This window comes from Hordeum vulgare, chromosome 7H, assembly GCF_904849725.1.
Source record: "Hordeum vulgare subsp. vulgare chromosome 7H, MorexV3_pseudomolecules_assembly, whole genome shotgun sequence".
Taxonomy (NCBI): Eukaryota; Viridiplantae; Streptophyta; class Magnoliopsida; order Poales; family Poaceae; genus Hordeum; species Hordeum vulgare.
In genome coordinates this window covers 597679388-597693305 of record NC_058524.1, presented here as the reverse complement: position 1 = coordinate 597693305, position 13918 = coordinate 597679388, and the positions used below count along the sequence as shown (strand labels likewise).

Here is a 13918-nt window from a genome sequence, read left to right as displayed (position 1 = left end):
GTTGGAAAAAGTGCCAAAAAAGTCCAAAAAGACCCTCCCATATGGACTTCTTCAAATAATCTCAAATACCCCCTTTTAGTCCCTAAAAGTCTCTCCTGTTTGTTTCACATAGGACTTTTTGGGACTTTTTTTAGTCCCTACACCAAAAAGTCCTTGAAAACAAACACCCCCTATACATTACCTCAATATGACCAAGCAATAACCTGTTACTATAATGGCCGATGAAACCGTTCTCACCAAGTCTTATCGAGTTCAAAAAGAACTGAACAAGTAGCTGCAATCTTATATGCAAGAAATAACCTGTTATTATTATGATTTTGCACACACTCAAGCATTTAGCACGAACTCAAATCCTTATATGCAAGAGGGGGGGGGCATATGCACGGGGATAACAAAACAACCGTGGCAATTATGATTTTGCACACACTCAAGCATTTAGCACGAACTCAAATCCTTCAAATTTAAGTAGAACACGCAGTGGAATGACAGTTGCTCATAAACACACATAGAAGTACTTCCTCCATCATAGTTTAGAAGACATGGTTAAATTTACATGCATTTTCATAATAGACAAGATTTAGGACGCATTGCATTTACTACTAGCAGCTAATTAGTGCTCCGTTGTACTACTTTTATATGCATGCGTATTGTGAATGCTATTTTTTAACTCATCTCACTGCCAATTAATAACCACATACGTTCTATAGAATTTTTAAACATGCCTTCTAAATCGTAACTGAGGGAGTAGGATAGATGTCATCATGAGGCGAAATACATGCATGATTAAGTTCTACAACACCATAATTAAGTTCTAGTAAATCATCCATCAAAAGGAAATATAGTACTCCATCAAAAGGAAGTAACAAAATGCATAATGGAGTAATTAAACACCTACAGCTTCGCCTTCAGTACACTCTCCCACGCACAGAGAGGAGAATGCTAGTAAGCGCTGCAGGGCAGCTTGCCTCCAGATGCCTGTACCCATCCGTCGCCACCACGGCGTCAAAGATTGCAGGCGTGCTGATGATGAACTCGACGCACTTGGCCTTGAGGTGCGAGCAATGGTGCTGCTCATCCAAAGCCAGAGTCGTCGCTGCCGTGTCGACGGTGATGCCAGCGGAGCGCTTACCCAGACAGATGACTTTGAGCCTGCCAAGTCCGTACCTGTCAGAAGCCGCAAGAAGATGCTGAGCCATAGGCGCCATGTTTAACAGCTCTTGATCAAGTTCAGGCACGGTGTCGGTGTAGATGAAGTGCAGCATGGCCTTGAAAGCTGCCGGCTCCATGTCCTCGATCACAACATTTGGAGAACTTGCCTCCCTCATGTGCCCGAAGAACTCAGCCATGAGGACAGGGGACCTTGCTGCGAGGATGAGCTTGTGAGCAAGGAAGGACTCACCACGGACGAATAACGTGACGTCGGCTCCGGTGCCGCTCCGCAGCAGCTCACCAAGGTGGTGGTGCAAGTTGGAGGTCGGCACGGGCACCGTGGTTGCCGCATCCGACCTTTCCTTCATAACTGTGATGGTGCACCGCACAATCAAGTAATCATCCTGGGGACAAGCTGGCAGTGGTAGAGATGATTCTTGCACGAGCTTGAGTCGATTTGGGCAATCTTCGTGGCGTTTGAACACATGTGACACCCTCCTTTCAGACTGTGCCATATCATCCTCCATCCTCGGATGTTCCAGGAAACAGCTTAGGCTCGCCGTCACACCGCCAGTACGGGCTTCACTCAGCAGCTTAAGGTTGAGTTCTACCCAATCAGGGAACCAACCAGGTGGATAGCAATGGATTTCTCACTCGTACCTGTCAGACATCCCACCTGGATTTGATAGTCTCACCGTGGGGGCCAAGGGTGGAGGAAACTGTTACGCAATACCGGGTCCGCTAACACCAGCGTTTTCGACCCACATGCGTCAACAGGCCTAACCGGAGAGCAACACCGACTTATGACAGGCCTTAGGCCCTCTCCCCCAAAAGAGTGTCTCCTCCCACAACCGATGTGGGACTAAACCCAGCAATCTTTCCCTCACACATCGGTCACCCATGACCGACATGACCACCTTTTGGTGGGTCCGCTAACACCAGCGTTCCAGCCCACCTACCATGACCGACCGTCCGTGAGTCCACGGAGATTTATTCCGGGCACCTGGGCTCTGATACCACTTGTTACGCAATCTCGGATCCGCTAACACCTTCGTTTTCGACCCACATGCGTCAACAGGCCGAACCGGAGAGCAACACCGACTTATGACAGGCCTTGGGCCCTCTCCCTCCAAAAGACTAGCGTGTTAGGAGGGGACACCCCCACTCTTATAAGTCGTGTTATGTCTCCTCCCACAACCGATGTGGGACTAAATCCAATAGAGACAATGTTGAAACCGTCGATCTTGAACAACCGCACAGAGCGCACAGTGTCGGTGAGGTTTGTGCAAGCATTAGCCATGGCTAAATCTGGAGAAGTGGAGGGTGGGGAGAGCTGAGGAAGTTGTGAAGTGGAGGTTGCGGCCTTGCGGGTGAGAAAAATGGTGGAGCACGGTAACCTTCAAAAGCAGTGGTATTACTAAGGGGATGGTTTTTTACAGGGACTTTTTGCTGTAGGGACTAAAAAAGATTCATTTTAGTCCCATGTGAAATAAACAGTATGGACTTTTAGGAACTAAAAGGGGGCATTTGGGACTAAAGGAAGAAGTCCCTATGAGAGGGTCTTTTTGGAACTTTTCCGGCACTGTTTTCAACAGTGCCTCTATTTTTAGCATGTCATTTAATAACTTCTACTCCCTTCGTTACTAAATATAAGTCTTTTAAGCGATTTTACTAGATGTCTACATACGAAGCAAAATGATTGAATGTACACTTTAAAGTATGTCTATATACATCCGTATGTAGTCCACTAATGAAATCTTTACAAAGACTTATATTTAGGAACGGAGGGAGTAGTACATTACTAGGGGTAACATGATATTTTTGCATGTCATTTAATGACCTTTAGTTTCTGGAAGAGTTAAATACATCAAAGGTGCCTTAACTTGTCATGTGCGGTCAGTTTGGTGCCTAAAGTTGTAAAATACACGAAAATGGTGCTTTAACTTGTTCGACCGTGCAAATACGGTGCCTCCTACCGTATTCGGATGTACGCCTTGCCCGTGTGACGTGCCAGCATGGCGGCGGCCCACGAGTCAGTGGCTGGAAGTGAACGAGTAATTTTTTATTTTTGTTGGGATGAAAATTTGAAGCTCGGACATCCTGCTTAATGCAATAGCATGCTGGTCACCGAGCCAAACTAAGTTATACGTGGTAGTATTAGCTAGAAATGTATACAGACCAATTCGGCGTATCGTTCTGCAATTCTTCAACACATTTGCATCAATTTTATAGAAAAAATCAAGATCATGTTTAATTTTCATGATATGTAAATTTTACCAAATAAATATACAGTAATTATCGGTAGGGCATTATTGTGTATTTTAAACATCTATTATATCTTTATTATTGTGTACTTTGAAGAGGTTAACGTGAACGTTTTAAAAAATTTATGTGTCTTTAGACAGTTCAATGTATATTGAAAATTGTTGTGTAAATTTATGTATCTTCATGCAAGACCACAAGCACGGACAATTAGTGTGTATCTTCACTGTATTACTATTTTTTAAAATACACAATTACAGAAAAATTGACAATGTAACTGTTCGATGTGCATTAGAAATTAGTGTGTAATAATAGTAATTTTAGAAATGTATTAAAATATCTTAAATGTGTTTGTAGAAATGTAAGAACAATTTTACACAATAACATTTCTAATGCACGTTGAACATTTATAAAAATACATGTTGTCATTTTCCTGAACGCATGACAAACATCTTTCAAATATAAGTTTATAATTTTATAATACCCGTGACACATGTTTCAAAAGCATTTTTTTTTCAAATGCACCAGCACATTCCCTAAATCTCCTTTGATACTAAAATGTTTAAGAAGTAAATTATCTCATTTAGGCATCAAATGAGAGGTCCCTCGGTGAACAATATAACCACGAGGCACGACACCACGTGATGCCTAAAATGGAGAAATAATGTTTACATTTTTTAGAGGGTGAGATAAATAAATTCATAGGAAAATTCCAACTAAATGCTCTAAATAAACATAAGATTTTGCTTGGTTTATCGGCTAGATTGCAAGGGTGGCACATGTGAGCTCCTAGGTTTGAAACTTCAGATCCCTTTTTTCTTTCTTATTTTTCTTTAATATCTTGCACGGTATCATTATTATAATTTTCATTATATCTATGATTTGCACATACAACCGTGCTTGGTGTAGCTGATATGCAGGATCCAAACCTGACAGGTTGGACCCATCAGTATGCATCTGTATGTGATACAATTATGAGTAAATAAATAAAATGTGAGGGGTTGGATGTAAAAAATGCTCCCGGTCACTGACATGCGGGCCGTCATCATAGTGGCTCGCTATGCGGGCAAGGCATATGCCTGGATACTGTACGAGGCACCGTATTTGCACAGCCGGACAAGTTAGAGCACCACTTTCATGTATTTTTCAACTTTAGGCACTAAACTGACCGAACATGACAAGTTAAGGCACCCGTGGTGTATTTAACTCTTTCTGGAAACAAACGAATAGGGACTAGGGCTTTTTAGTTGGGACTAAAAAAAAGTTTTAGGACTTTTAAAAAAAAACATGTCCTAAAAACTAGTGAGGCTGTGTCTCCTTGCGTAAAGAGGCTAGAGTGCATACCATTAGGCCATTGGGCGGTGCATGTTGGAAACAAACGATATCAGTGAACGTAGAATACCAACGATCACCGTGCATGACCACTACTAGCTGGTCTGTTTGCTTTTCTAAGGACATCTTCAATGGTTATAAGATAGTTGTTGGTAATTTTAATACATGAAATTTTTGATAATGTGTCTTACAATAAATGAGGAAAGAGAGTAAGGTTGTATGTAAATTAATTAATCAACACCCTTGCACAAGCTCCAATATAGAATGAGAGAGCACCTTATTTATTACCTCACATTTTTTGGGCAAACTAGATACAACCCATTGGAGTAGTTGTATGTTAAGGTGTTGGCTGATGACATGGCATATTTTACCAACAAGCTAACCAACAAGCTGTTGGAGATGCTCTAATGAGTCGTACGTAGTGGCTCACACATCGATCGGGCGCCTCAATCTCCACGTGGAGGCACTGCGCCTAGCCATGAGACATATAATAGACATGTCGTTTATAAGGATGTGAAAAATAAAATCCGGGGCTGAAGAACCGAACGAACCACAAGATCTAGTCCTAAAGCTTTGTTTAGCTAACTCATCAGCTACCTGATTTGCTTCTCTAAAGCAATGCTCAAAAGGAAATTTAGTAAAGTCGATAGATAATTGCTCGCACTCCGCAATAACAACACTGTCAGGCCCCATATAATTGTTCAAGAGTTGTATGAATTCCATCGTAAAAGAACAATCAGATTCAACCTCCACTTTAGTGATTCCAATGCTAGATAGGAGATAAATGCCATTTCTGGTAGCAAGAAGTTCAGCGGAATCAGCATCACGGACATGTTGTATGAACCATTTGACTGCAGCAATAACTTCGCCCTTATCATCTCGTACCACACGTACACTTGCTCCTGAAAGTGTATCCGCATGAACAAATGCATCAACATTCATCTTCACCATGCCACAAGTCGGTTTCTTCCACATATGATCTCCTAGCCTCAGCGACAGCTTAGAGGTAAGTGATCTGATGTAATTGGTTGCTAACGCTATGATGGACATGGGTGTCTTCTCCGGTGTTTGTGCTCACACCCATTTCACAATCTGTTGTTGCCGTCACCACAAGAACCAAGCTGCAAAAGATGCAAGTTTTTGTCGTAGGAATGCCATCACTTATTGCTACTAGCTTGAGAAGAATTTCCATCGTTACAGAGCCGTATCTGTCCTCAGTAATTTCCTTCCGTATTGTATCAGTTAGACCCAGTTGCGACCAGACCTTCTGAACTCCTCGACTGTTGGAGAGTGTATGTTGGGTATCTTCCATCCCAACTTTGCAGCGAGGGCATTGGGACAAAAGCAGAATATGTCGTACAGCCAATACCCCAAAACTTGACAAGACTCTGTGTAAAACTTTCCATGCCAATACCACGGATTTTTAAGTTTCCAAGCCTCTTTCCATATATAATTGACATGGGTATTTCCTTGTCCATCGGAACTAGAGAGCCTGTCGCCAAACTGGTGATCAAGTTCCTTATAGTTAGCTGATCGGACGGAAAAGGTCCACGATCTTGTGTAGTTCCAAGCCACAAACTCCTCCTCTAGATTACTACTAAGTGAAATTTGCAAGATTCATTGCACATCAACAAGCAAGAAGCAATCCCGTAGAAGTTGTTCATCCCACCCGCCTGTGTAAAGGTTTATCAATTCCTCCACTTTAGATAAACATTAACAGTCCCTTTGCTGTAATCACTTTTCGTGTTGCACTAGTCGGTTTGCAGGGTCATGCCAAATATCAATACGAGAACCGGATTTTTTAGAACCATCTCCTTACCATCGATGCGAGCGGGTCAGGATTTGTTAGAATCCCATCTACCCAGCCGTTCGCTCCATTGGTATAAAATAGCAGCCCGGCTATTTTTCCGAAATCACTAATTGAGTAGTACTCCTTTCAAAGATCACTTTCACCTCCTCAGGTTGCCACGAGTGGCGCACCGTATGTCTCACACTTGTCATAATCTGATAGGTTTCCCTTTTTTTCATAGATCCTTATTTTTAAAAAGTTTTATCTCTTGAGTTGTGCGTCCTCGAATCGTTCTCATCGTTGGATTCCCCGGGTCGAGATCTTTAAAACTATATCCAATGTTGATAAATTTTGATGAACTTTTTTCATGAAAAAAACGGAAGAAAATACCAGTCCTCTCGCAGAAGAAAGAAAAAAGAAAACATATTTGTTTTGTTTCCTCTCGCGGAAGCAAACCAATGCCTCTCGTGGAAGCAAAACCATGCCTTTCAGGAATGAAAAAAAGGAAAAAAACACGTTTTTTTGTCTTCAAGAGGCACGGTCGTGCCTCTCGTGAAAGCAAATTCGTGCCTCTTGCGGAAACAAAACAGTGCCTCTCGAGTAAAAGAAAACATGTTTTTTTGTTTGGGAGAAGCACGACCGTGCCTCTCGCGAAAGAAAAACCATACTTTAAAAAAACACATTTTTCAAGAAAAATTTGTATGTTTTCATCCAAAAGCTAAGAAAGACCGGTGGGAAACCGGAACACTAAAAACCCCTGGAAAAAACTCACCTAAAAACCAAAAATACGTGCGGAAAAGTAGAAAAACACCAAAGAAAATGTTCAGAGCACAACACGTGAGAGCGGCTGAAAATACTCCTAGTTACGACCCCTGGGAGTGATCGTTGGGAGGCTCCCGAAGGAGCGCTCGCCAACTAGTTGCTCTCCTCCCGTTACGCGATAGGAGCCACTGAGTTGCTGAAGGGAACCGCCAGTTAGGCCGGCCCATAGTTTTTTTTCTTCATGTTTTGGGTTTTTATTTTTTGTTTCTCTTTTCTACTTTTGTTTATACTTTTTCATGAAGAAGAAGAAGAAGAGGAGCAAGAGCAGCAACAGAAGAGGGACATTAGCAGAAGAGGGGGAGGAACAACAACGGCAACAGAACAGGTAAGAGGAACATGAACAGGATGGATGATGAATTTTCCCCATTCAACGATTTGGCTCTTAATAATGTGTACTATCATTTGATAGTACTACCTATGATGAACCATAATTTGTCTCCTAGGTAAGAGTGAAACTGTTAAGATCGTGTGTTGTGAGATCATTACTAGTGAGAAGTGGAGACAACACATGATACAGATTGTAATAAAATAACGTGCCCTATGTACGCCTAATGTTCTCTGGCCAACAAAAAAGTGGGTCAAAGTTAGTTTCCTCATGTAGCTAACCTATACGCGGGTCATCAAACAATGTGCATATGGTATAATTTAATTAGAGCCAGTTTTTCCTCAACCATGCCCATATGACAAGTCTATGCAAACACCCCAAAATCGATGCAGGCAACCAAATACATCCTAATTATTTTGGTAAGTTTGACTTTGGCTCGGAACCAAACGCACTCGAACAGGAACTAGCACAATAGTTGGCCTATAATACGCTTACATGACATTATTTTATGTGGAGCCGTGGAGGAGAGAGAAGTAAAAAAAGTAAAGGAAGTGGACACTTATACAAGAGAGTAACTATATGCATGCTTCTAGATTACAATAAATGTGAAGAAATAGATAGAAATATCAAAAAAAGAAAAACTAATCTTATAACTAATTTTATAGCTAATCTTATTATATAAATGATTACATATATTGATTGTAAATAATATAACAACATCTTATAGCTACCCAACACTAGGCTGTATTATTGAGCATGCTCTAATGCACGAAACATGAGTATGCATGCAAGAGCAATGCAACCTGCATGCCGAAGTTAATTAGTGCACCGGTTGACCCGTGATCCAATGTCGGAGTTAATGTACAGCGAGGTCAGCACCTCTCGAGACGGACGCGCAATCAATGAGTCAAAACGCAACTTGATCGCACCACGACAAGATCGAGACATGGTATCGAACGTCGCCAGTCAACTGCTTCAGCTCCAATTGAAATTCACGTCCATCGCAACGTGCGCCGCTTGTGGTGTGAGAACTTTAAGGCTGGTCATAGTGAGGAGTATCATATAGTACTCCCTCTCTCTCGGTGTATAAGTCATTTTAGGTTGTGCACCGTGATCAAGATGAAGAAGAAAACGAGAGAAATCAATGCTAATTTGCTAATTAATATCATTGCATGCAATGAATTGGCCAATGCATGTTGTGTTAGTTAGTCTCAAGTCATTAAAAACATACATGCCCCACGTCTCTTATTGGTTGATTCCTTTATTCATGTCAAAAAACAAAAAACGAGGTGAAAGTTAATGGATCGTGCCTAAGTGTTTTGGATTATTTAATTTTCGTAAGATGACTTATTCACCGAGACGGAGGGAGTAGTACTATCATGCATATAAGATTTGGTCAAAGTCAAGTGATACAAAGTTTGATCAAATATATATCAAATGATATCAACATCTATAATACTAAACCTATATGCTATGAAAATTAATATTATGGTGCACCTACTAAGAGCATGGTTAATAGTATAGCCAACTGCTGGCTATAAGCCATCTTATAGCCCATCTTATAGCTAGCTTGTACAATAGTTAGCTATAAAAGAGTACTACTTTTATCATATATGGCTCACCTTTCATTCTCACAAAATACCTTGGGGCACGTGCTAGAGCTGGCTCTTCACGAAGAGCCTGTTTCCATTCTCTCTCCTCTTCCCTCTCATCCAACTCAGCAAAAATATAGTATTTTAATCCTTACAGCCTGCTGATTGTACCTTATTGTACTTGCTCTAATATAGTAGTACTATTGTATGATACTACATTCATAAATTAGTATCATAGATGACCTTATTTATTGATATGCATGACACATAGTAGCATAGCATTTAACATGTTACATTATCTACCTATGTTACTCTAACCATCTCTCTCAACTTTAATTGTCTGCCACATCAGCATGTTTGCTAGTCCCAAGTATATGATACTCCTTTCGTTTCTTTTTAGTCCGCATATAAGATTTGGTCAAAGTCATAAACTTTGACTAAATTTATAGAATAAAATATCGACATTTATAATATTGAATCAATATTAGTAGATGCACCATAATATTAATTTTCATAGCATATATGTTTAATATTATAGATGTTGATATCATTTGATATATATTTGGTCAAACTTTGTTTCACTTGACTTTGACCAAATCTTATATGCAGACTAAAAAGACACGAAGGAAGTACTACTTAAGTTACTCCCACTATGGCCAGCCTAATCTGGTGTAGTCAATTTTCAATTCTGTAGTTAAATACTCCCCCGTCTCTATGTATAATTCATTCTATGTTGTGCACCGTGATCAACACGAAAAGAAAAACTTGAAGAATTAATGTTAATTTACTAATTAATATCATTGCATGTAATGAATTGATCATTGCATGTCGTGCTAGTTAGTTTAAAGTTATTAAAAACATACACACCCCGCGTCACTTATAGATTAATTTCTTTATTCATGTCAAAAAACAAGAAATGAGATAAAAATTAATGCACCGCCTTTAAGTATTTTGGGATTATTTAATTTTCGTAAGATGACTTATACACCGAGATGGTGACAGTATGTGAATTTATAGTATTTTTTCGCAAGATCCAAACATGCATTACATTCGTCTAGTTTATTAGCCCTCTTTATATTTTATGCTAAATTTTGATTTCAAACTTAACTAAAAAAATGTTAATGGATGTCATCAAAAATAATATCATTGACAACTTTATACAAATATGAATCAGAAGATATAAGTTCTGGTAACATGCATTTTAATTTATTAGCTAAATTCTTAATTAAAATTTAACATAAAATACAAAAGGAACCAATAAACTAACCGATACGCAGATAGTATATGCTGATTTCATATAAGGTCTGTATCAATGCATCGTTTTTTATTATATTATCATAGGAACATTAATAATTTAAAATACTTCTTTTGTCTCAGTTTACAAGTTTGACATATGTACCTAGATCGTCAATTTGACCAACTTGATGAGAGGCATGTATATAAAAAATACATCATTAGAAATTTAGATGTTCTATTTTCTAATGATATAATTTTTTGTTAAACAATATATTTTATTTAAGTCAAATTGAGGATTTAGATACACGTGCATGCCTTTTAAATTATGGTGGAGGGAGTACAACCATGTCAATGCATTGTTTTTATGAGTTGTATCTACATTTAAGTGCGTGAATATTATGATTGGGCTAGAATCATTTTTTGCATATGACCGGTTGTATGTTACTCCCTCCGTCACGGTTTAGAAGCACAGTTAAATTTACGTGCATTTTCACAATAGACAAGGTTTAAGATGCATTGCATTTACTCCTATTAGCTAATTAGTACTTCGTTGTACTACTTCCATATGCATCATAGTATGAATGCTATTTTTTAACTCATCTCACAACCAATCAATAACAACCTAGGTTTCAGAGAACTTCCAAACACGCCTTCTAAACTGTGATAGAGGTAGTAGCTAAGATATAACTTCATTGGCCCTGTTTGGTTCCATGGGTTAGAGTTAGAGTTGGTTAGATTGGACCAAATTAACCCCAAAACATCCAAACAGGAGGGTTATAGTTGGTTAGATGCATCTCAGAGGGTGCTTGGATCCAAGAGACTAAAACTAGTCTGACTAAAACTAGTCTCTTTAAGAGGCTAAAGTTCCAAGCACCCTTGACTAAAGAGAGGCTAAAACTAGTCTTGAGACTAAAATCTTTTAGTCAGGGGTACCCCTACTAAGAAATGCATTAGTCCTCTCTCTCCTCATTTAACTCCTCAGACAAGTTCTGGATTGGAGGGTTTGGAGGATAATAAATGCTCATTAACTCAATTTTAGTCTCTTTAGTATTTGGATCCAAGCATGGGTGTGGCTAGCAAGTTTTAGTCTCATTACTTTTAGTCATGAGACTAAAACGTATCCAAGCACCCTCTAACTCATCCAAAAAAACTAACACACCCAAGAGGTGCCTATTTGGGTCAGAGTTAGGTGGGGCCCAAAAAAAGTTACTTTTCTCTCTACCTCCACCACACCAAATCCTAGTTAAAGGAGTCAAATGGTTGAAAAAAGTGTCTTTATTGACAATCTAACCCTATCATCCAAACACCTCTTTGGTTAGAGTTAGTTTAAAGTTAGTCCAGGGTTAGAATCTAACTCTAACCTCTAACCGAGTTAGAGTATCCAAACAAGGTTATTCTCTTTCTTTATTAACTAATATGACACGTGACCAAAATGACTATAAAACCGTGTTAAAAAAACTAGCATTGACAGAGGGCTAAGGCTGGTCACAATGGGGAGGAACTTAGCAGTAACATCACACACTCCAATACAACTTTGCTTATGTGGCACATATTTAATGAAGAGAGAGGTGCTTGTGGTAACTAGCTAGTTACCGAAACATCACACACTCCAACAAACAATGAGTCTATAGCCTAATAAATGCATTGTTGCATTGACACTACATATATGTTACTCCCCATTGTGGAGGTATAGGAACATAGTCTAGAAAAGTGTGTAGGTTCCTACCTTATGTTACTCTCCATTGTGACCAGCCTAAGAAAAATTAGGTAGTCAAACTGACTACCCAGCTGGACGAAACGTGGCTGCCCATACAATAAGTCGTGGCCTATTGCCTTCGTCGTCGTCGGGGACGAGCTATAATTATGCCATCCGCCGTACTCAGCCGGAGCAAAGAACACTCAGCGTACACGACCATCTATGATGTATATCTAGCGCCTAGCAGCTAGTGCGGAAAGAAGATGGCGACTAAGCTCGCAGCGCTCATCGTCTTGGTGGCGTTCCTCGCCGAGCCCCCGGCATGCGAGGGCGACATCATTTGCTTCAACGGCTGGTTGAGGCTACCCATCCAGGACCCGCGGCTCTGTCCTCCGGGCTCCAGGATGAGGAGCGGCATTCCGCGGCAGCTGGTGCCTCGCCCCTCGGGGTTAGGGCTCGGCTTCGGGTACTACAACAACAGGAGCTCGAGGTCGTCGTACTGCCCCAGAGCGGAAGGGATCGTGAGGGCTACCGTGAGCAAGGCCGTGGCCGCGGAACCTGGCATTGGTGCGGGGCTCATCCGTCTCTTCTTCCACGACTGCTTCGTTCGGGTACACTAGACACACCTAGTCGATTCTAGCTTGTATACTAACTGCATTGTTGTTTGTGTACATATGAAGATCAACATGATCATATATGAGGTCTTTTACGTTAACTATATTCAGGGTTGCGATGCTTCCGTCCTCCTCACCGAGACCAACTCCAACAACAGCGACACGGAGAGGGAAGGCCAACCGAACAAGAACAGCCTGCGAGGGTTAGAGGTGATCGACGCGGCCAAGGCGGCGATCGAGGCCGCCTGCCCCGGCAGAGTCTCATGCGCGGACATCGTCGCCTTCGCCGCCCGCGATGCGTCCTCCATCCTCAGCAACCGCAGGATCAACATCCGGATGCAGGGCGGCCGCTTCGACGGGCGCGAGTCCTTCGCCAACGAGACCGACCAGCTGCCCGGGCCCTTCTCCGGCGCTACGGTGCTCCAGAGCAATTTCAGGGCCAAGGGTCTCACCTCCGACGAAATGGTCACGCTCTCCGGCGCGCACACCATCGGCCGCGCCCGGTGCGCCTTCTTCTCCAGCCGATTCTCTGAAATGGACCCGGCATTTGCCGCCAAGCTCAGGGCCCGGTGCGACGACGACACCAACGTGAACCAAGACCATGTGACCCCCGACGTCCTGGATAGGCGGTACTACCAGGACATTATCGACAGGAAAGTGCTGTTCACATCGGACGCCGTGCTTAACTCGACCGAAACCATAAAGCAGGTGAAAGAAAACGCGAACAAGGCAGGGATGTGGGAGAGGAAGTTCGAGAGAGCCATGGAGAATATGGGGAAAATCGGGATCAAAACCAGACGCGGGAAAGATGCAGAGATCAGAAAGGTATGCTGGAGAGTCAACAACTAATGTTGGCTAGTAGTCTAGTACTACTACCTACTCCCTCTGTATCATAATATTTGTTGTTGGAGAGAACTAGTCTAGTTCTCCCCAACAACAAGTATTTAAGGACAGAGGAAGTGGTAGTAATGCATGGTGGTTGGCTGGCTCCATGGCGGGATTGCCCGGTTGAGAAAATGTAACGCTTTCCTGGCGATCACTTTTTAATAAGTGTCATTGTTGGTTTCGTCACGTTTATAATGAGAGCTGTGTTTCTGTTCT

General features: G+C 41.4%; 2 protein-coding genes across 2 annotated transcripts; one reads left to right on the top strand and one right to left on the bottom strand.

The window, feature by feature from the left end:
- Window positions 1–905: 905 nt before the first annotated feature.
- Window positions 906–2449, bottom strand: LOC123409443 (BTB/POZ and MATH domain-containing protein 2-like). Its single transcript, XM_045102344.1, is given in 3 exon segments — window positions 906–1814; window positions 1816–1868; window positions 2359–2449. Coding segments are annotated over 3 exon segments (1053 nt in total).
- A 9936-nt stretch (window positions 2450–12385) lies between these two features.
- LOC123410289 (peroxidase 2-like) lies at window positions 12386–13918 on the top strand. The gene is made up of 2 exons (XM_045103196.1): window positions 12386–12814; window positions 12929–13918. Exons 1-2 carry the CDS (start codon window positions 12467–12469, stop codon window positions 13664–13666), a joined length of 1086 nt encoding a protein of 361 aa, XP_044959131.1. The 5' UTR covers window positions 12386–12466; the 3' UTR covers window positions 13667–13918.

Bases quoted from the DNA above. Each gene is read 5' to 3' on its own strand.
- LOC123410289 (XM_045103196.1), top strand. From the start codon at position 12,467: ATGGCGACTAAGCTCGCAGCGCTCATCGTCTTGGTGGCGTTCCTCGCC. The intron at 12,815-12,928 runs GTACACTAGACA...AACTATATTCAG, and splicing joins TCCACGACTGCTTCGTTCGG to GGTTGCGATGCTTCCGTCCT.